Source organism: Poecilia reticulata, chromosome 13 (genome assembly GCF_904066995.2).
Source record: "Poecilia reticulata chromosome 13, P_reticulata-male-v2, whole genome shotgun sequence".
Lineage (NCBI taxonomy): Eukaryota > Metazoa > Chordata > Actinopteri > Cyprinodontiformes > Poeciliidae > Poecilia > Poecilia reticulata.
Genome location: NC_088842.1, coordinates 21,313,200 through 21,332,572, shown reverse-complemented (window position 1 = coordinate 21,332,572; position 19,373 = coordinate 21,313,200). Strand labels below are relative to the sequence as shown.

General features: G+C 39.3%; 2 protein-coding genes across 6 annotated transcripts; one reads left to right on the top strand and one right to left on the bottom strand.

Moving 5' to 3' along the window:
• serpinh1b (serpin peptidase inhibitor, clade H (heat shock protein 47), member 1b) lies at positions 1-3,763 on the top strand. Of its 3 annotated transcripts, none has more exons than XM_081614635.1 (8): positions 10-155; positions 534-1,139; positions 1,432-1,575; positions 1,713-1,905; positions 2,020-2,290; positions 2,377-2,475; positions 2,564-2,796; positions 2,883-3,763. In XM_081614635.1, the coding sequence occupies exons 3-8, from the start codon at positions 1,457-1,459 to the stop codon at positions 3,183-3,185; spliced, it is 1,218 nt and encodes a 405-aa protein (XP_081470761.1). In that variant the 5' UTR covers positions 10-155; positions 534-1,139; positions 1,432-1,456; the 3' UTR covers positions 3,186-3,763. The 3 variants fall into 3 exon arrangements, with proteins under 3 accessions (XP_008424225.1, XP_081470761.1, XP_008424224.1); XM_008426002.3 differs by having other exon boundaries at positions 11-155; positions 534-565; XM_008426003.3 differs by lacking the exon at positions 534-1,139 and having other exon boundaries at positions 1-155.
• Positions 3,764-4,380: 617 nt separating this feature from the next.
• gucy2f (guanylate cyclase 2F, retinal) lies at positions 4,381-18,662 on the bottom strand. 3 transcript variants are annotated; one of them, XM_081614633.1, is made up of 20 exons: positions 18,095-18,662; positions 17,858-18,017; positions 16,968-17,772; positions 15,441-15,742; positions 14,150-14,504; positions 13,965-14,049; positions 13,764-13,860; positions 12,998-13,123; positions 12,497-12,577; positions 12,169-12,345; positions 11,864-12,020; positions 11,360-11,509; positions 10,131-10,279; positions 9,875-10,038; positions 9,600-9,792; positions 9,341-9,515; positions 8,222-8,320; positions 8,037-8,131; positions 7,865-7,950; positions 4,381-6,235 (listed from the first exon to the last, which is right to left on the bottom strand). In XM_081614633.1, exons 3-20 carry the CDS (start codon positions 17,695-17,697, stop codon positions 6,154-6,156), a joined length of 3,303 nt encoding a protein of 1,100 aa, XP_081470759.1. In that variant the 5' UTR covers positions 17,698-17,772; positions 17,858-18,017; positions 18,095-18,662; the 3' UTR covers positions 4,381-6,153. The 3 variants fall into 3 exon arrangements, with proteins under 3 accessions (XP_081470759.1, XP_017163884.1, XP_008424221.1); XM_017308395.2 differs by having other exon boundaries at positions 17,858-17,974; XM_008425999.2 differs by having other exon boundaries at positions 17,858-18,662.
• Between the last annotated feature and the right edge of the window lie 711 nt (positions 18,663-19,373).

Sequence of the window (19,373 nt, the reverse complement as noted above, 5' to 3'; positions counted from 1 at the left end):
CAACTTCCTGAGCAAACATAGACATCCTTATTTGAATATCCCATTCCCATCTTCCAGAAAATTCTCTCTAAGGATATATAGAGCTGGGGAGAGTTGTGCTTTTATGCTACCCACCGGACGCACCCGATCAGAGAGACTCTGCAAATCTGTGCCAGGTGAGAATAAAAAATATATAACCATATTTGTTCCCAGGGAAGGAATATGGACAGTGAATCGACTCCTTTGTCTTCATGGGTTAACCTTATAGCAGTGGGTTTGTCCTACTTTCCAGGTGTTTATTCTCTTTAAAACTTGATATTTTTATGCAATCTGTCCCAAAATAATGATGCAGTCTTTTCACATTTGACCAGACTATGCTCGATGAGATGGAGTTTAGAAAATGTGTATTTCTGCTAAAAAACAGAATCAAGCCTCAGACAAATTAATTGGAGTGGAAACGAAGCATGTATATCAACACAGTGTTTGTCTAAGAGCCTGAAAAAGTCCCACTTTTTACTCTGTGGAGATTACGTCCTCAACCTTTTGTCTTTCAGAATGAAAATCGCAGACATGAAAACATCTCAAGGTATCCATAAGTGAAGTTAATTCATGTTGTGCCATAAATGTGAGACCGTAGAGAGGCAGAAAACCTCTCTCTGTAAAAAGAAACAGGATGCCGGTGCAGCTGGTTATTCAAACCTCCAGGCTATTTATCTGAGTGATGGAATGAGGAAGGCAGAGAAGGAAGCTGTGAATCACAGACTTTGGTGACTGAAAAAGAAATGTATGGCTATTTAACTGACTCCATAGATTTGCAGCAGCTTGCATTAATTGCAGTTCATCCAGAAAAGTGCTAGGCATCATATTTCAGCCTTCGGTCAAAGAGAAACATGACTCTAAGGGGCCGTCTCTCTCAGCTGTACCCCTCATTGCTGCTGACGTGGCAACGATCATGCCTGCTTCTGTCTGGAGGCTTTCCAAAGCTTCTCTGTGGGCTGAACTAGCCCTGCTGCCACAGTTTCCTCTCTCATTCCAAAGTACACGTTTTTCACTGAAGCTTAATTGCTTCCTGCTCAACAAATTTCGTGGTTTTCTTGCTATTGGAATACAAAATTTGACAGTAAAACTCCTGGACTAGTATTTGGGTCTTATTATATCAGGTAGGTTCCACAAGTCTTCCAACACATCATCTTTGATTTTTGTGGCGAGTCCAGGGACATTTTACAGTTTTAGCAGATAGACTGACTTAGATCAGGTTTTTTTCTTGTTGGAATTGTAAGCAGAACTACCTTATGAACCAAAGGTCTGCTTCAATCTGACTTTAATGCTCTGAAGAGTCCAAAAAAATGGTGAAATGGTGAAATTTAGCGTGACATCAAATGTTTTTTTTTTTTTAACTTACATTTGGTTACCTATAACCCTCTCTCTTCTTGTTTCTTCTGTTGCTTGCAGTTTGTCTCACTCGAAGTGAAACAGGATGTGGATGACCAGAGCTGTTGCTCTCTGTTTGCTGGCCTGCGTGGCCTCTGCAGAAGTCAAGAAGCTGAGCAGCCATGCTAACACGCTAGCTGACAACAGTGCCAACTTGGCCTTCAGGTTAGCTATATGATTCAAAATGAGGCCGCAAAACAAATTAGAAAAATTGCTGCTTAAATCATTTCCAGCATTTTGAAGCCTAAGTGCCATTTTCTTAGAAAATGCAATTAATGTGTTTTTCTGCTCTTTTAATCCAGTTTGTACCACAAGATGGCCCAGGATAAAAATACAGACAACATTGTTGTTTCTCCTGTTGTTGTGGCATCCTCTCTGGGGCTGGTTGCTCTCGGTGGTAAGGCCGCCACTGCCTCCCAGGTGAAAACTGTCCTCAGTGCTGACAAACTCAAGGACGAGCACCTGCATGCAGGCCTGTCGGAGCTCCTCTCTGAGGTAAACAGTGCACAGAAGAACAAATTTTAACTTCTCATAGTCAAAATAAGGTTTTGTTTGAGGTCGGAGCCTCTAAACATTTGCACTAAGAGTTCACATTTTGCGTTTTACCAGGTGAGTGACCAAAAGACCCGAAACTCCACCTGGAAGATCAACAACCGCCTCTACGGCCCCAGCTCTGTCTCCTTTGCCGATGACTTTGTGAAGACCAGCAAGAAGCATTACAACTACGACCACTCAAAGATCAACTTCAGGGACAAGCGGAGCGCAGTGAACTCCATCAATGAGTGGGCAGCCAAGTCAACAGACGGCAAGCTGCCGGAGATCACCAAGGATGTGCAAAACCCAGATGGAGCCATGATTGTCAACGCCATGTTTTTCAAGCGTAAGTGCACACAGTGTTAGGGCGTGGCAGCGGATCCCATCTAAACCCTACCCAGGTGTGAAACTGATTTTCTTTTTAACCCACAGCTCACTGGGATGAGAGATTCCATGAAAAGATGGTTGACAACCGCGGTTTCCTGGTTACCCGCTCCTTCACTGTCGGAGTTTCCATGATGCATCGCACAGGTGAGCATTGCCATCTCTGCTTGTGATCTTGTTGTGTCTTCCCAGCTGTATCCTCACATCTGATAAGACGTCTGATGTCTCCTTCCAGGTCTCTACGACTTCTATGAGGACAAAGAGAACAATCTCTACATCTTGAACATGCCTCTGGGCAAAAAGCAGGCCTCCATGATCCTCATCATGCCCTACCACCTGGAGCCCCTGGAACGCCTGGAGAAACTACTGACGAAGAAGCAGGTAGACACTTGGCTGAGCAAGATGGAGAACAAGGCCGTGGCAATTTCCCTCCCCAAGATCTCACTGGAAGTCAGTCACAACCTTCAGGTAAATGTTTCAGTCGGTATTTGAGTCAAAGAGTTTTATAATAAGCGGTCAATACAGTCTTAAACAGTTGTCTTTTCTTCCTGTAGAAATATTTAGCTGAGTTGGGCCTCACTGAAGCGGTGGACAAGTCCAAAGCAGACCTCTCGAACATCTCAGGGAAGAAGGACCTCTACCTCTCTAACGTCTTCCATGCTTCTGCCCTGGAGCTGGACGTGGACGGAAACCCTTACGACACAAGCATCTTTGGCACAGATAAGTTGAGGAACCCTAAGCTCTTCTACGTAGACCACCCCTTCATCTTCCTGGTGAAAGACAACAAGACCAACTCCATCCTGTACATCGGCAGAGTGGTTAGACCCAAAGGGGATAAAATGCGTGATGAGCTATAATGATTAAGTTGTGAACCATGTTGGGTAGATTTAATACTTGTGAATTTCTGTCAGGAAACTGTATGCGTGAGTGTGTGGATGTGTTTTTATTGGTGTGATTGTTACCTCAGGAGCACATTCCAATACACAATCTGTGGACTGGATATCTAAGTACACTAGTTTTTGACATTTTGAGCTTAGGATGGCAAAACACACAATAATCAGCATCAGTTGGCTCAAAAGGCAACATACTTATATTAAGTATGACGATTTTTATTTTTAAATTTCCAAACCTGTTTGGCCACTGATGGTATTACCACGTTCCCTGTGTTTTTTCTTGCATTATCTTTAATGTTTAAAGAAAAAAAAAAGATCTTTGCACAAGTTTCGATTTGCAGCTCTCATTCATTTCTTTATTTTGCCACCATCTTGCACTGAAAGGTGGCAGTATGTGATGCTGTATTCATTATCATTTTCCAGCAATACCCAGTCATTGTGTCATTGTAGATATTTCCACAAGAAGCTGTTGGAATAGTGTGACCATGTGTTAATGTGTTGTTGTTTTCTCTTTTTTTCCAATAAAACAAAAGCAAAAAAGATTTGGCTTGTCTGTTCTGCTTTTTGAATTCCTCACTGAGCACTATTTAATTTTTTTGAAGTGTAGTCACGGTGTGCATTCATGCTCCAAATGTGAGATAACAATCTTTCCAGTTGGCTAGAGGTCAAGCATTCCTCTCTAGTCTGGAATGCAGAGATTTAACAATGATGGCTCTCTCTTCTTGAGCTTCTAATCTACCATAGATACATAGACTTCTTTCTAACCACTCCTACCTTCAACAGCACACTCAGTGGGAACTCTGTGGGAAAGTCCCAGATAGAGGAGAGACATGCAGGCACTGCAAATAATAACATTAAGTTGAGTGCAGGACTCTCATGGTGATTGGGCAAATTTCTCACAGGGAGTTCAAACAAAGAAAAAAAACGGGATTGTGGCAGCGAGACAAGTGTAATAACCCCCCAGATAAACATATAACCCAAGTCTTACTTCTACAGCACAGCAACACTTCGTCAGAGAAAAGTTTACCTCCTTTAAAACAAATCGGCGCTTGAGCTTCGCCACAAAAAAGAAGCATTAGCAAACTTAAATTTATAAATGCAACAGCACCTCCTTGTGGTGATAAATGGAAAAGACTGTTCATTTATGTGGACAAAGTGATACAAATCAATGGTTTATTTGTATGGTAATTATTTACATGTAGATTTTTCTGTGTATTGCAGTTATAATAGATCAGACATACAACATTCAGATAATTACACACTATACACATTTATCACAGACTTTGCTGTCATCTTTTTTTAAATAAAGCACATGAAGCTCATCAGCCTACAAGGATTGTTGGGGTTTGAAAAAAAAAAAAGGTATTGTTGAAGATTTATTTATAATGACATCTGCTGCAAGGTTAGGGCTTAGGCAAATCAACATATTTACTTCTTTTTTGCAAATTACTTCTTTCGTCACTAATTTTTGTTTTTACTTTCTTTTATCAACAAAAGAAGACATTGATAACATCCATCTAATCTCTTAGAAAAACCTGACACATTAAATTGAATTGTATTTGTATGTTTTCCTGACATAAAGGAGAAACTTATTGAAACTTTAAATCCAAACCATTGTTTCAAAACACTTTTTTAAATTAGTCATTTTCCAACTGCACGACTGATGCAAATTGAGCAGGAGTGTTACTCTTAATAAAAGCATAAAAGTGATTTTATACTGAAGCAACAAGTTCCCTGCAACTACAGGCAGCATTTTCCAAGAAGGATTATTAACTTCGGGCAAATTTTTCACATTTGCTCCTTGAGAAGAATGAGGAGGTTTTTTTCTAACCTTGCTTCAGTGGCACAAAGACTCTTGATCAGGCCACTATTCTGAGGAGAAGCAACTCACCAATCAGCGTAAGTGATTTGGTTTAAAAAAAAAAAAATCCATTAACTGAGCAAAGTAATTTTGGGAAATGTATCTGAGACCACTGATTATATCTATCAAGACTTTAAGAAAAGAAAAAAAAACCTAAAAAGTTACGTCCTTGTCATTACAGAATCACAAAACACTTAAACAATTAGGTAATTTTCTGAAACGTTAAAGTGCAGACATCAAGCCTTACAATACCAGCTTTCTCTGGGAGATCATTGCTGAGCTTTGCAAAGCGTTTGTCTTATTAAGGGACCTCAAGATTTCACAGTAAACACTATTTTATGGAAAAATATTTTTTTATTTCATTTTTCTTTCAGTGTCTTCCAAAACCTGATCTCATTTTTTCTTTACTGTAATCTATAATAAGTGTTGTTACTGTAAAAAGCTTGTTGGAGGGTGCAAATTCAATCTTGGTCCACTCCAATGCAAACAAATAAAATTAGCAAGGAGGATTTTTTTTTTTTTTTAAATAGTTGATTTTACACAATAGCAGCCGTTGCCTTCCAGCTTTGGATGGCTAACAACACATAATAATAATAATAATATAAACCACTACATATCAGGCTCAACTCTGTAGCTTGACTAAAAACAGCTTTCACTGAAACATTTCAGTTTCAAATAGGCGTTTGGGGCGTTCAGTCTTTGGATGGATGAACCTCCGGTTGCCCTGACGTAGTGGACCACGCAGTGGCCAGTGATTTCAGAGGATTGAACGAGTTCAACCTTCATTAAAGAGCGAGTACTTGTTGGCAGCAGGGTAGGCAGCCAGGTGATGTGACCATTCTCATTACATTAGCACCGTCATGTTCTGCTGTGCTGGCTGAAGGGAGATTAGCCAGTCGATGAACAATCCTCTTAAACAAGTCTGCATTAAGCCACATTGAGAGGCTGGGTGCTGCTTTCAGCCCTGCGCTTGCTCCTCCTGGCTTTTCTTCTCTTTCTTCATCTGGATGCCTCCGTCCTATGCTCCTCTGTAGGTCCTTTGATTTATTTGCTCCTCTTCCTCTCACTGATTCAGATTTTTTTGTCCACTTGCCTGTTGGCCTTGCGGAAATGAGTCTTGATCTCTTCTGTCACCATCTCTTGCCAGTTGTCCCTAATTTAACAGAAAATGTAGAGTTGAAGCCTCTGTGGTACAATCCAACTTATTTTAGGAAACAGATTGGTGGGAAAATAAGACACATATAAAGTACTATTACAAACACAAATGAAAGAAATGAAGGGGAAATCTGTCAGCCAACACAAAAGAGACTAAATGCAGTAAACAAGCAGGGCTTTCCCCAATCCACTCAAGGAAAAGAGAAGGAAGGCGATAAGATCAAGAGATTAATGAGATTATCAATCAAGAAGATTCGGAAATCAATAACAGGAAGTTGTGGGTGTGGAGACTCAGAGGACGCAATCATATTAAAGCAACAGTAAAACAACCACAGCACAACACCAGGCAACATGCTGATCTATACCTCCTGCTTTTGACCTGAGACCGTCAAGCCTTTTTCTCGGCTTTCTTTCTCCTGTACGCAGCTATTTCCTCAGGTTTCAGCCCATGATTGTCTTCCCTGTTAACAACAGCAGTTTGGACCAGTCCAAGGTTTATTGGAGACAGTTATGAAAATACAGTGCCTTGTAAACTCACCAATACCCCTAAATGTTTTGTTCACAACATGTCACATTACAACCATAAACAGCTTCTTCAGACCATTTGATTTTATGTAATGCAATCATAATTTAGAAGTAAAATAATGCATTCATCCAATGTCATTGCTGCAGATCCAAAGCTCAGGTGGAAGAATCTAGAGACAACTGCTTTTAAGTCATAACCTCATAAATCTGGGTTTTGAAGAAGAGTGACAAGAAAAAAAAAGCACATTTGAAGGAAGCTGTAACAAATCTTGTTTACATTTATGCCACAAGTTACATGGCAGACACAGCAAACATGAAAGGAGGAGACAACAATTACATTTTTGGGCTATAATTTAAACATTACTTATTGTTCAAAACTATTACTGCACATCACCACCAACATCATTCCTATGTTAGAGCATAGGGGCGCCAGAATCATGCTGTGGGGATGCTTTTGTTCAGCAGAAAATCCTGGAGGAATCTTGTAAAATACTTGAGATTGAGGTGAAGACCATCTTTAGGGGTACGCAGGGAAATTAACCCGAAAATATAACCACATCAACAATGCAATTATTCAGATAAAAGTGCATTTATATGTTTGAATGGCCCAGTCAAAGCCTGGACCGTATTCCATTTGAGAATCTTTGACTAGTCTTCGATTAGTTGGAGAATTGATGTTCTCCAACTAATCGAGCTGAGTTGAAATATTCTGCAAAGAAGAAAGGGTAAATATTTTACCACCTATGTGTAAAGCTGAGGGAAACATACTGCAAAAGGCAACTGTAATTGTAGCAAAAACTGGTTCTATAAAGCATTGATTCTGCGGAGCTGAATACAAATGTACCCCATTTTTTTCCAATATTTGTCTAAAAATACTTTTTTTTTTAAACTAATTTTCATTTTCTTTCCAGTTCACTATCTTTGTTTCTCTTTATTTCAGTGCAACACACAACATCCCAATAAAAGGTTTTGCAGTTTCGGGTTGTAACATGACAAAGTGGGCGAGTTTACAGTGAGATGTTGCTAGCATTGTTGCTCATATTATATGTTTCTCATTTTGATAAAGCAACGCAAAACAGTGCTGTAAGATAAGAACTCTTACCCTGGTCTTATTTCTGGTGGTTTTGGCAAAGGTTTTGCAAAGTTGGTTTTCCCGACAAGCCAGTATGTCTCCTCTATACCTTTACCCTGCAAGTAAGAAGCAAACACAGTGATCAGGTCCATTGTAAAAGCAATAGAAATAATTATCCTGTGACATTTTCCACGTTTGTTACCTTCAGCTCTGTCTTGCCTCTAACTTCTATTTTATATCCATCGTTAAGAGAACGGAGGATCTTCACAGTGCTACAATTTACATGGATTCTATAAGCTGAGAGGGGAAGAAGACATTAAAAACTGAGGTAAATGGGACATACGACAGAGCAGCACAATGTTGAGTAAATGTGTACGGGATACTGACGCAGCCCAGTGGATTCCATACGAGAGGCAGTGTTGACGGTGTCTCCAAAAAGGCAGTAGCGAGGCATGGTCAGTCCTACAACCCCAGCAACACAGGGCCCTTGAGGAAAAAGAACAAATGGGCAAAGTAAACCAGCAGAGAGAAGGGAGGATGCAGAAAAAAAACACATCAGTAACTCATGTACAGTACAGTTAAAATGAACCCTGGAGCCTGTTTGAAACAGTGATTGACCTAAAAGCTAAAATCAGGCTTTCTACCGTTGGTGGCGACCATTGTCTTTAAGGACTTGGGATAACTGACAATGAGTGTTTTAAATCGCTATGAAAGAAATTTGGTCCATTATTCTTCGCATCACTATTTTAATTCAAATAAACTGGAGACTTTTCATGCATGAGCTGCCTCTTCAAGGTCCTGCAACCACATTATTAAAGTCTGGACTTTGAATATCTTCAACCTTATTTCAAATCAACAGCAGGATGCTTGGAACCTGGATACTCCTGGTTCTAAGCATGCCTTGCCTTTGTTTTGTTGGATGTTCCATAAACAGTGTTTTGGAATGGATAAAGCAGGTTAATATCAAGCTTCCCAAAGCCATACAGAAAGTGTTTGCACTCTACCATACAGTAAATACAGTCTGGCACTGAGTGGAGTAGAGCAAAGTCACTAGTTAAAACTTATAAATTTATTTTTAAACTTGTTGGACAATCATTCCAACATAGACAAAAGTATTTTAAAATCAATCACTCAAAGTCCAATATAAACATGAAATTAGTGCACATGATGATTTCATATAAATGTCTGATGGCACTGTTATTAGAAAACAAAAACTGGTTCAAACTTGGGTACTTCTTAATCAAGTCAAAACCAAACATCTTCCAGTGCTATGATGAATTCAGCAAAAGAATAAACACACAAGTCATGCTGAAATTATGGAAGGCTCATTTTTGATAAATATCCTTAATCTTTTTGATTAAGCTAATGCCTGTATACAAATCCTGTTCAGAAATGTATATTTTTAATGTAAATTTTGTAGGACTCAACCTTCAGTTTCCCAATGGAAAATACATATTATGTAATGTTTTCAGGGTCATTAGTCTGTGTTGCTTTCTTTAAGCCCACCTGAGTGAATTCCTATTCGTATCCTGACGGGCACATCTGGCATGTGTCGCATGTGGAATGAGCCCACTGAGCTGAGGATGTTCAGAGACATGTTGGCGATCTCTGCGGCATGCTTGTTGCCATTCCTCTTAGGCAGACCCGATGCTACCATGTAGGCATCCCCAATGGTCTCCACCTGATCAAACTCACAGATTAGCTAGTGTCATTGCACGTGAGCTTTATGCAAGCGATGCTAACAAACTCAACATAATTCTCTGACCTTGTAAACATCATGGTTGCTGAGCACAGCATCAAACAGCGTGTAGAGGTCATTCAGAAGGTCAACCACTTCGATGGGGTCACTGAGCGAGGAGATGGTGGTGAAACCCACAATGTCACTGAAGTAGATTGTCACCTGGTCAAAGTACTCTGGCTCCACTGAGGCGCCCGTTTTAAGAGCCTCAGCAACAGAACTGGTCAGAAGATATAGGGACACATTTAAAGGAAATGTAGCAAACACTTACAGTGTGCGAGTGTGTCGCTTCGCTAACTCACGGTGGAAGCATCTCAGAGAGCAGCTTCTCCGTTCTCTGCTTTTCCACCTCCAGCTCCTCTGTTCTCTCTCTGATGAGGTCCTCCAGATTAGAGCTGTACTGCTCCAGCATTCGCAGCATGGAGTCAATGATATTGGTCTTCTTGCCTTTGTTAATGATCTTGAACTGTTTAACATAGAAAATGGAATGTATTTAATGGGTTTGATGAGGCTGAGAGATGAGATAATTGGAGCAAAGGATGGTATGCAAAAATTCACCCTGTCAAAGATCTCGTCAAAAGTTGGTCTGCGGTCAGGCTGTTCGCTCCAGCACTGCTTCATTAGCTGAATACATTCAAGTGGAGCCTGATCCGGTGCGACTGTGGGACGGCACATTGGTGGAGGTTTTTTTACTTTACGGATGATTTCTGGGCACAAAAAAATAAGGAAACGGGACACATTTGTTGTATTTTGAACAGAGGCAATATTCTACAAAATCAGAGTACTACAACTTTGACATTGCCATTCAAACCAATTTGAAAACAGTAGAAAATATAATGCAACAAAATGCAAATGTTTTAATTTAGGTAAGTTCTACTAAAAACACCAGCTGAATTCTGTTCAACAGGTTTCTGTCAGTCAACGTTTCAATCTTTTACTTGTAGCGGTTTTCCTGTCATTTATAGATTGGCACACATCTCCCTATTTTGAATGGCATGCTGTCTTCTGTTTCCCCTTCTTAAAAAGCTTATATAAATGAGGTCCTATGAGAGATTACTAAACAAAAGTTCACAAACACTGATTCATTTTTAAAAAGCAAAACATTTAATTAACATTCTTCATGTATTTCATAGGGAATGGTTAGGCATTCATGCCATGCATACAGATGAGTTTATAAATTTAAACATAATATGTGCAAGGTTTCTAAATTTATCAGTGTGAAAATATATCTGGAATTAAAAATATATATTTTTCCAAGGTCTAGACCACAGTACCAGTAATTTGCAGGGGACAGTTCCATATTCCTTTTTGGTGTAGTTTTGCAACTAATATTTGCTAAAAACTGATTATTTACAATCATATTTTATCATATCATATCATATATCATATCATATTTTAAGGGAAATTACATGATGCTAAAGCTTCGGTTCTAGTTGGCAAATTATATCTAAAACACAGCTCTTAAAAGTCAAAAGGTCAAAAACTATTATGCTTAAGTTTGAGATCTTGCTTCATGTACAGTTAGGCAGCTTTTTGCATATTTCCAGCTTTCTTCTCAAAAGACAAGCTTTTTATTTAAAAAAAAATAGTTAGTTTGGAGTAACTAATGTGAAGATAAAATTTGTTGTGCAAACAGACACATCTAAAGTTTACTTTTTTTTTTTAAATTCTTGTATTCAGTTAAGATGCATAGAACAACAACACAACCAAACTGATGCGCATAACAGTTACATGCGATAAAAATATGTATTTGAGTAATGGAGCAGACAGATCCTCTTTGGACAAACCTTCAGGGGGTAAATCCAGCATGCAGTACGGTGGCCCTCTCACTACCACCTCCTGAAGAATTATAGAAAAACTATAAACATCTCCTTTATAAGTTCCTTTACGGAAATTTGTATGGTCTCTCAGGAACTCAGGGGCTGTCCAGAATAGCTCTGAGAAAAAAGAAAGAGAGAGAAACACTCATATGTCATTGCAGTTAGGAACAGTTATAATATTAGCTTTTACTAAAACATAATTACACAGTTTGGGTGATCAGGTCTTCTGCTTTCACACATTATTGTTTTGTCTCTTAGTTTTTAATTAATTCTGTTGTAACATTAGTCATTTTTACTGTGAGTTTATTTCACTAAGTTATTTTTCACTTAAGTGAACTTTTCTGACAGTTATTTGCTCTTGAACTGAAGTAAAATTTTACTATATTAACATTGCATTGCATAGCAACTTAAGTAGGTTATTTTTCTACTCTTCCCACCTCTCTATATTTTCTAAAACAAAAGACAGGCTACCCTCAGGTGGCGGTTCTTCAAAGGAAGCTTTCTGAGACTCCAGCAGCTCATTGAAGCCATAGTCTGTAATCTTCAGAACAAAGCGCCCGTCCACCACACAGTTTCGAGATTTAAGTCTGCCGTGGGGGAAATCCCTGTGGTGGAGATATTTCATACCCTGGAAACACAACATGTTCAACGTTGTTGTTTATTTGTAAGCAAACAACATACAAAATGGAGATTTAAGAAGTTGATGTAACTTTTCTAAAAATCCCAAAATGAAAGGTCACATGACCCCCATGGAAGAGTAAAACATTAGTGCTTACCTTGATAAGATCAAGTAAAAGTGATGACTTAAACATCCAGTCTAATTTTACATCTTCGTTCCTCAGCAGGTCCTGGAGACTGCCCCGAGAGCAGTGCTCTGTCACCACAGCAAACATGAAGCAGTCCAGGAAGAAGCCCAGGAAGGGATTCACGTTCTCATTCCTCAAGTCCTTCATCTGCATGTAATAATGCCACCTTCAATTAGAACTGACTGAATATGTTCTAAATTTATCCTGATTACTGTTCTGTTTATCAATAATCTACGGAAAACTGTTAGCATGATATACCATTGATTCATCTGCAATAAGTGTCCATGCGCTGCCCTACCTTTGTGAAAATCTTTGTTGTGCTTTGTTTCATCTCCTTGAATTGGCCCTCTTCAAATTTCTTGAGCCACACCCAGTCACCCTACAAGATGAAACAGATGTTTTACTTTAGGGATGTTAAATTCTACTTTTAAGTTAAAAAAAAAAAAAAATAAATATATATATATATATATATATATATATATATATATATATATATATATATATATATATATATATATATATATATATATATATATATATATATATATATAAAGTAAATAGCATAACAAAAATAATATTCTTAAATTCGTAAAGGAAATTTTAAAACTGATCTTAAACTCTTTTGTCTGTTTAATACAGTTGCTATCTCCCCAGCTGTCTTTAGAAGTTGAAACTCTTTAGTAGTTCATCAGCAATAATCTAATAAAAAAAAACTCTATAATATTTAAATAATTTAATTATCTAATCAAAAAATTCTTGCTGTTTGCATACCATCAGGGCCAACAGCATCGTGACCCACCTCATACACAGCGACGTTTGAATTCTCGTGCGTTGCCGTCTGCATGCTGTTAACAGAGTGGGACGGGTCTGCAGACTTCTCATCCAATGCGCTCCTTGACTCACTCAGGTCCTCTAAAGTAATTTTCTATGTGACAACAGACATAATAGATTTAATCTATGTATAGAAAAGATTTTCAAAAGTTCAAAAAACTGTAATTTTTTTATCATGCAGAGTTATATAGTAAGAATTTCCTGTGCATTTAATACTTTTGAGAATGTGTTAACCTTTAGTAATTGATGTCTGCAACACAAGGCAGAAAATGTCAGATATAGGAAGTAATGAAAGTGAATTTCAAAGGGGCACATTGTGGAAAATTGACTACTCTTTGAGCTACAAATATATTTTTGTAACTATCCTATTCAGAATTGTTTTAAAGTTGAGTTTGGTCCTTTGATAGCTGCAACTATGTTTTTGTATGTTGCAATTTTTTCTTTAATGTACAGCCTTTTATTTTTATGTGTTATGCTTTACCTTTGTGTCAGTTTGCATTTCTCCATTTGCCTGTCACTATGAATGTGTTTCTGCCACCAGTTTCTCTGTTTCAGTTTAAACTGAATAAACTAAAACTGATCTGTGGAATCTTAAAAAAACACCTTCCTTTGTTCTTTGATTTATTACATTATTCTTTTTACAAATTAACAAACTTTGCAAATGTGCAGTACACATAGCTTTTAGATAAACAATGTTAAGATGAAGTTTTTGGTAATGCCTGGTTGCAGCTTGCCTTTTTGCTAAGCTGAGGATTAATAAAAGTGAGATCTTCTAAAGTCAGCAGGATGCGATTGGGACCTTTGATCAGCTGGATTTGTTGAAGTCTCCTCCTGCCAAGTGATTACAGAAAACATTTTTTCTAATTAGGCCACTCAGTGAAAGTAATTGTTCCTATCACTTTATATCAGTAAGCAACCATCTTGGCAGACCATACCTGATGTAAAGAGTTATGAACAGCCCTCCTACAGCCAAACTGAGGATCACAGCCAATACTATTATTATGTAAGACACCTCCACACCTAAAAATGAGAGCACATGACTTGACAGGGTTGGCAGTATTTGTAGTGAACAAGTGAAGCAAGAGTGGATACCAAACACCAACTTAAATGGGCCTTTTACCTCCGGTGCAGATGACGTTTTCATCAAACCAGCAGAGGGAGTCGGCCGTTGGAGGTGATCCTCCTGGGAAATGTATAGACCTTCCTGCAAAACGAAGCTCTCCTGCCTTTAGGTCCACGATGTAGGCCTGGTAAAGCTGACTGCTCCTGCTGTCGGAGTCCAAGATAACATAGTTGGTCTTAACCTCCCCACTTGTATCCACCAGCACCTTCTGGTTGAAGCCGTTGAAGCTTGTGTTCTTGGAGAAGTAGGCCAGATTTGAGCCTGACAGAAGCATGCCAGCTTTCCTGGCATTATGAATGGACCTAGCCAGCAGATATATGCTGTTGTAGATGGTTCCAAACAGAGGATTAACCTGTAAAGTACAGTACAAGTGCAGGAGAAAGCAATGATGTCAATGCATGTTAGGTTATGTTGTAGACAGAGAGGCAAAACACCACATTCTGAATTTGAATCATTCAGAATGTGGAAGACTTTTAGATGCTTTATAGATGCTTAATTTACATTGTATTAGCAACTATAATTTGATGTCAGTTATTGGACTATTGTCTGACAAATCAACACAAAACAACACATAATGGTGAGTCTTACCACCAAATCTGATTTAATTTAGATATGAATTTTGCAGATGAAACACATGGAAGTGCTTTGATCTCGTTTACCTCTGATTGTTTGTTTAGGATCATCGTACTGCTGGAAGGTGAACCTCCAACCAGTCTGAAGTCTTTTGGAGTCTCTAATTGATTTTCTACCTGTATCACCACATTCCATCTTTGCAGAAATGCTGATACCATCATTTGATACCATCATTTTTCATGGTGGTGGCATGAGTAGGGTGTGATCAGGCCGATGACCAGAGTTTGCTTTCCATGATTCAAAGCATAATGCATGTACAACCAATCGCATTATGGTCTCATCTGACCAGAGCACTTTGTTCTACAAATTTGTCATGTTCCCTACATGTTTCTGGCAAACTTCAACTGGGACTATAGCTTTCAATGGCTTTCAATTAATTTCTTCTTGTTACACTTCCTTAAAGGCCATATTTGAGGCACGGGATTCCTAGATAAAGCAGATGTTCACGTCTTTCTAAGTTTACATTCTCACATAATGGATTAAAGTTTATTGTTTTAAACCTAACCCTACTTTTAACTTCTCTACAATTTAATCTTTCACGTCTCTGCTGTGTGTCTTGCGCTTTGTGATGCTAACAGAAAAACTAGTGTGGACTTTTGAAAGCAATAGAGAAAGGTGCACATGTTTACAGGTCTGACATTCAAACACTCCCTACCTGCTCCGCCTCCACTGGCAGTGTCACCTCCTTGCTCCTCTTGGCTGCAGTGAATGCCTCGTTGAAGGACAGCAGCTCGGAGGCCACAGTGATGGTGAGGACGGCGTCGTAGGCCTTCCTCAGAAGGCTGTTGTTTTGAAGAGCGAGGTGGGAGACATTGCTGTAGGGAACGCTGTAGTGGAGAGTATCGTAGGGCACAAACACGTACTTTCCTGAAGTCATGCCCATCTTGTGCGCGTTTGTGAGAAAAGTGGCCTGGTATTCCCCACCAACCAGGATCGAGTGCATGCACATTATGATCACTGAAAAAATAATGGTGGTATCATTATGTTTGTACTTCTGCAGCTGGTACAGTTATTTATGTATAATTTCATCAATTTCAACAAGATGTGTCTAACCTCTGACAATATGATTTCACTTGAAGAGGTAGTCTAGTTGCTCTATTTGCTTATAAAGTACAAGTCACTCCGCTTATTGTTGAGACAACCTTTTTGTACATAACTTCCTTTTTTTTTTCAATAGCTGTGATAACCTCACTATTAAACAATCTATGAAGAAGACAAACTAGCAATGATGGAGGTAAAAAAAAAAAAAGAACATGATTTTTTGACCTTTTCACGTCAGGATTAGAGTAAAGATTAGAGTAAAAATACAAAAAGTGATTTGGCATTTTGTGGAATCATAGGCCTACTGTGTATCTTGTGTAAATATAACCAATACAAATCTACAAAGTGTCTTGCAAGAAGTATTGTGACTGCTTAAACTTTCTCATATTTTGTTTCACTAACTTCATTGTATTGTAAGTGAATAATCATAGCATAATGCTCAAGAAAAAGAGCAGAGACAAAAAAAAAGAAAGAAAATTGTGGAAAATAAAAAGCAATTCTAGGTTATAAACGATGATGCCAAACTTTTGATATCTCATCTTAATTGATCACAATGTTTCTGTAGGGAACAAAACTAATATGTGGGAGAAAGTCTTCTTGTGAAATGACCAAAATGAAACTTTTTTTTTTTGGTGTTTAGATGCAAAATCCTATATACATTTCTGCGAATACGCCATCTCCAAAGTTAAACGTTGTGTTAGTACATTCTGTTATGGTGGATGTGGAGATATGGAAACTGGATTGATGGATAGAATGGTTTAGATCATAGTATATCCATATGCCAGCGTGGCCCAGTCAAAGTCTAGACAAAAATCCAATTACCAACGTTGCAAGGCATGAAAGGTGATGATGTTTGGACTGCAGCCAACTTAGCAGTCCAAACATCATCAATTTGCTATATTTCTATAGCAAATTGAGGTAATTTCCTATAGGAAGATTGGGTTTTAGTCTTGCAGCTGTAACTGTAAAAGAAGGTGGCTCTACTCAATTTTTGTTTGCACCTTACTCTAGCACATAAATTCCCAAATAAAAAAAAATTGTACTTCCTATGTGGCAAAATGTGAAATACTTTTGCAAGGTCCCGTCTGTATTTTTTAAGTTAAAACAAAACAGTGAGTTAATTATCTAAAGTCAAACTCACCCCTTATTTCTCCTGCGTTTTGGATCTTCCTCAACGTGCTCTCTACCTCCGTACCGTTCAGACCCATGGCTGTAACCAGACCCACGGGAAGCCCCTTCCTCCTTAAGTCAGCAGCCACTCTCCCAGCGGTGTCTATCCAGATGTCTTCATTGGAGGAGACCACCGCGGAGCTGGCCCACCTGAAGTGTTTAAACACGGTGAACAACACGTCCACGGGAAAGGGGACTGTCCGTGCAAAAGTTGGGTGTCCAGTCATGCGCTCCAGCTCGTAGGTGATGCAGCTGAAGGAGAACAGCGCCTTGTCCCAGTTCTTGGCCAGCAGGGACGCAGCGATGCAGTATCCCGGGTTGGTGGGGCCAACAAACGCGTTCGCTGAAGTATCGTAGTAAATATAAGCCGTGAGGGCTTTTGAGGTTTCGCAAGGCTCCTGCAGGACAATGAAGTCCATTGTTAGACCTAGATCCAGACCGGGGTCTCCGTTGATCCTGCTCACAGCGAGCCTGGCCGCTGCGGTGGGAAGGGCCCTGTAGTAAACAGGGTCGCAGTTCCAAGGCCCCAAAATTCCTACTTTGAAGATTAGACAGTGAACGCAGCAGGGGAACGTAAGAACCCCTAACAGAACCCATAACAGGAAGTTACAAAGGGGGAGCGTCGGTAAACTCTGTCTGCTCTTTATTATGGGCACACATGGATGGTTGGAGTCCCAACCATTTGGAGGAATATGTTGCATTGTCCTTCCAGGTTTTCCAAGGTAGTGAATAATCTTATTCACTATTAGCTTAAGTTTTTTTCACACCCATGATGCCTGCAAATGGAAACATAAACAGATATCGGACTTAGTGTTCTTTCTAAATAAAGTTTTATCCTCTGTGACACCCCCGCGCACCTACCATGTATTCTCTACCATCTGAACATCTCCGGGATCCGATGAAACAATCTGACGGGTTCCTCCTCGGATCTGCGCGTCTCTCTTCATCCCAGATCCTCACCTATCCACTCCGGTGTCGCTGAGATGAAGACGCAACCCGCTCATTGCGTTAAGATTATGGGCTGCAAGTGACAGGTAGAGCTCAGGAGGCTCGTCGAGGCGTTTGGAGACAACTTCAGCACCCTGGAGAGCTACTTACGTTCTTCCCTTCAGCGTCTCTGAAGGCTCATGTGCGTTTCCACAAACAGTAGAGTCCGCAGACAACATGTCTCAAAATTGACAGGCATTTTATTTCCTTTTGGTGTCGGATAATCCATACGAGGTAAAAACAAACAAACAAACAAAAAAACCCACACAACAAAACAGAAAAATGGAAGAAGAAATAGAAGAAGTAGGGAAATGATAGCGTTGGATTCTTATTACGATAAAAACAAAAAAGAAGTTGAGTGTTATGGTATTATCGACATGGGAGCTGGTGTCGGTCAGGCCCATTCAGTGAAATCCTACCAAAGTGACCTGGGGGCCCAAACGCAGGTGTTACTCACTAATCCATTTTCAATGAGGCACAATGTAAGAGGATTGACAGCAGGCCTTAGTCTAGTCTAGTCTAAGAAGAAGGCCTTAGTTGAGGCCTTCTTCTTCAAACATATAGACTCAAATTTATTTTTGTTTTATTTTTGTTCAATTATAAATTTGAGAGGCAAGGCGAATACATTTTATGCAGGGTCGAAGTCAGATGCCTACATAAATGCTTGCTTAATTATTTGTACCCCTTAAAATTTTCACATTTGCTCACATTACAACCAATGTGTTAATGTGTTTTACTGTGGTTTTATTTGATAGACTAAAGTAATGTGTTATGAAATGGAAGGAAAATACAAATAGTTTTCCAGATGTTTTTATGAATAAATTTACTAAAATAACTGGCATACATTTAGATTTGTCTTTTGGACTGTGTCTGTACTTTGCAAATTTGCTGTCTCTAATATGTAGAATCACTCAAGCTCATGAGTTAGTAGTTTCCATGTTCTCCCTGTGCATACGTTCGTTCTTTCTGGGTACTTTGGCTTCCTCCCACAGTCCAAAAACATGACTTTTCGGTTAACTGGTCTCTCTAAATTGTCTGCCGGTGTGTGCATGTTTGCTTGTCCTGTTTGTCTCTGTGTCGTCCAGTGTGCGTACCCTGCCTCTCACCTGTTTGTCGGTGGAGGTGGGTGCTGGTCCTCTTCATGATCCTGCAGGAATAAACTTGTTAAATATTGGAAGGATGGATTCTGCTGGAGGTTGAACCTCCCCTCTGTTTCAGATCTTTGATAAATTTTGTTTTCCTGGACAGTTCTATATTTAGCTCCATACATCCCTCCATCATACCAGTTTTACCATCCCTGATGAAGGAACCTTCCCATAGCACGACCAAATTTTTCGTGGGTTCACACATTTTCTGTTGATGCTTGTAGTTGTAACATGGAAAAATGCAA

Excerpts from the sequence above, each read along its gene's own strand:
- gucy2f (XM_008425999.2), bottom strand. The coding sequence starts at position 17,697 with ATGCAACATATTCCTCCAAATGGTTGGGACTCCAACCATCCATGTGTG. Across the intron at positions 14,050-14,149 it reads AAACGTCATCTGCACCGGAG|GTGTGGAGGTGTCTTACATA; the intron begins GTAAAAGGCCCA and ends TCTCATTTTTAG. Across the intron at positions 12,021-12,168 it reads TTTTACTTGATCTTATCAAG|GGTATGAAATATCTCCACCA; the intron begins GTAAGCACTAAT and ends TTGTGTTTCCAG.
- serpinh1b (XM_008426003.3), top strand. The coding sequence starts at position 1,457 with ATGTGGATGACCAGAGCTGTTGCTCTCTGTTTGCTGGCCTGCGTGGCC. Across the intron at positions 2,291-2,376 it reads CAACGCCATGTTTTTCAAGC|CTCACTGGGATGAGAGATTC; the intron begins GTAAGTGCACAC and ends TTTAACCCACAG. Across the intron at positions 2,476-2,563 it reads TTCCATGATGCATCGCACAG|GTCTCTACGACTTCTATGAG; the intron begins GTGAGCATTGCC and ends GTCTCCTTCCAG.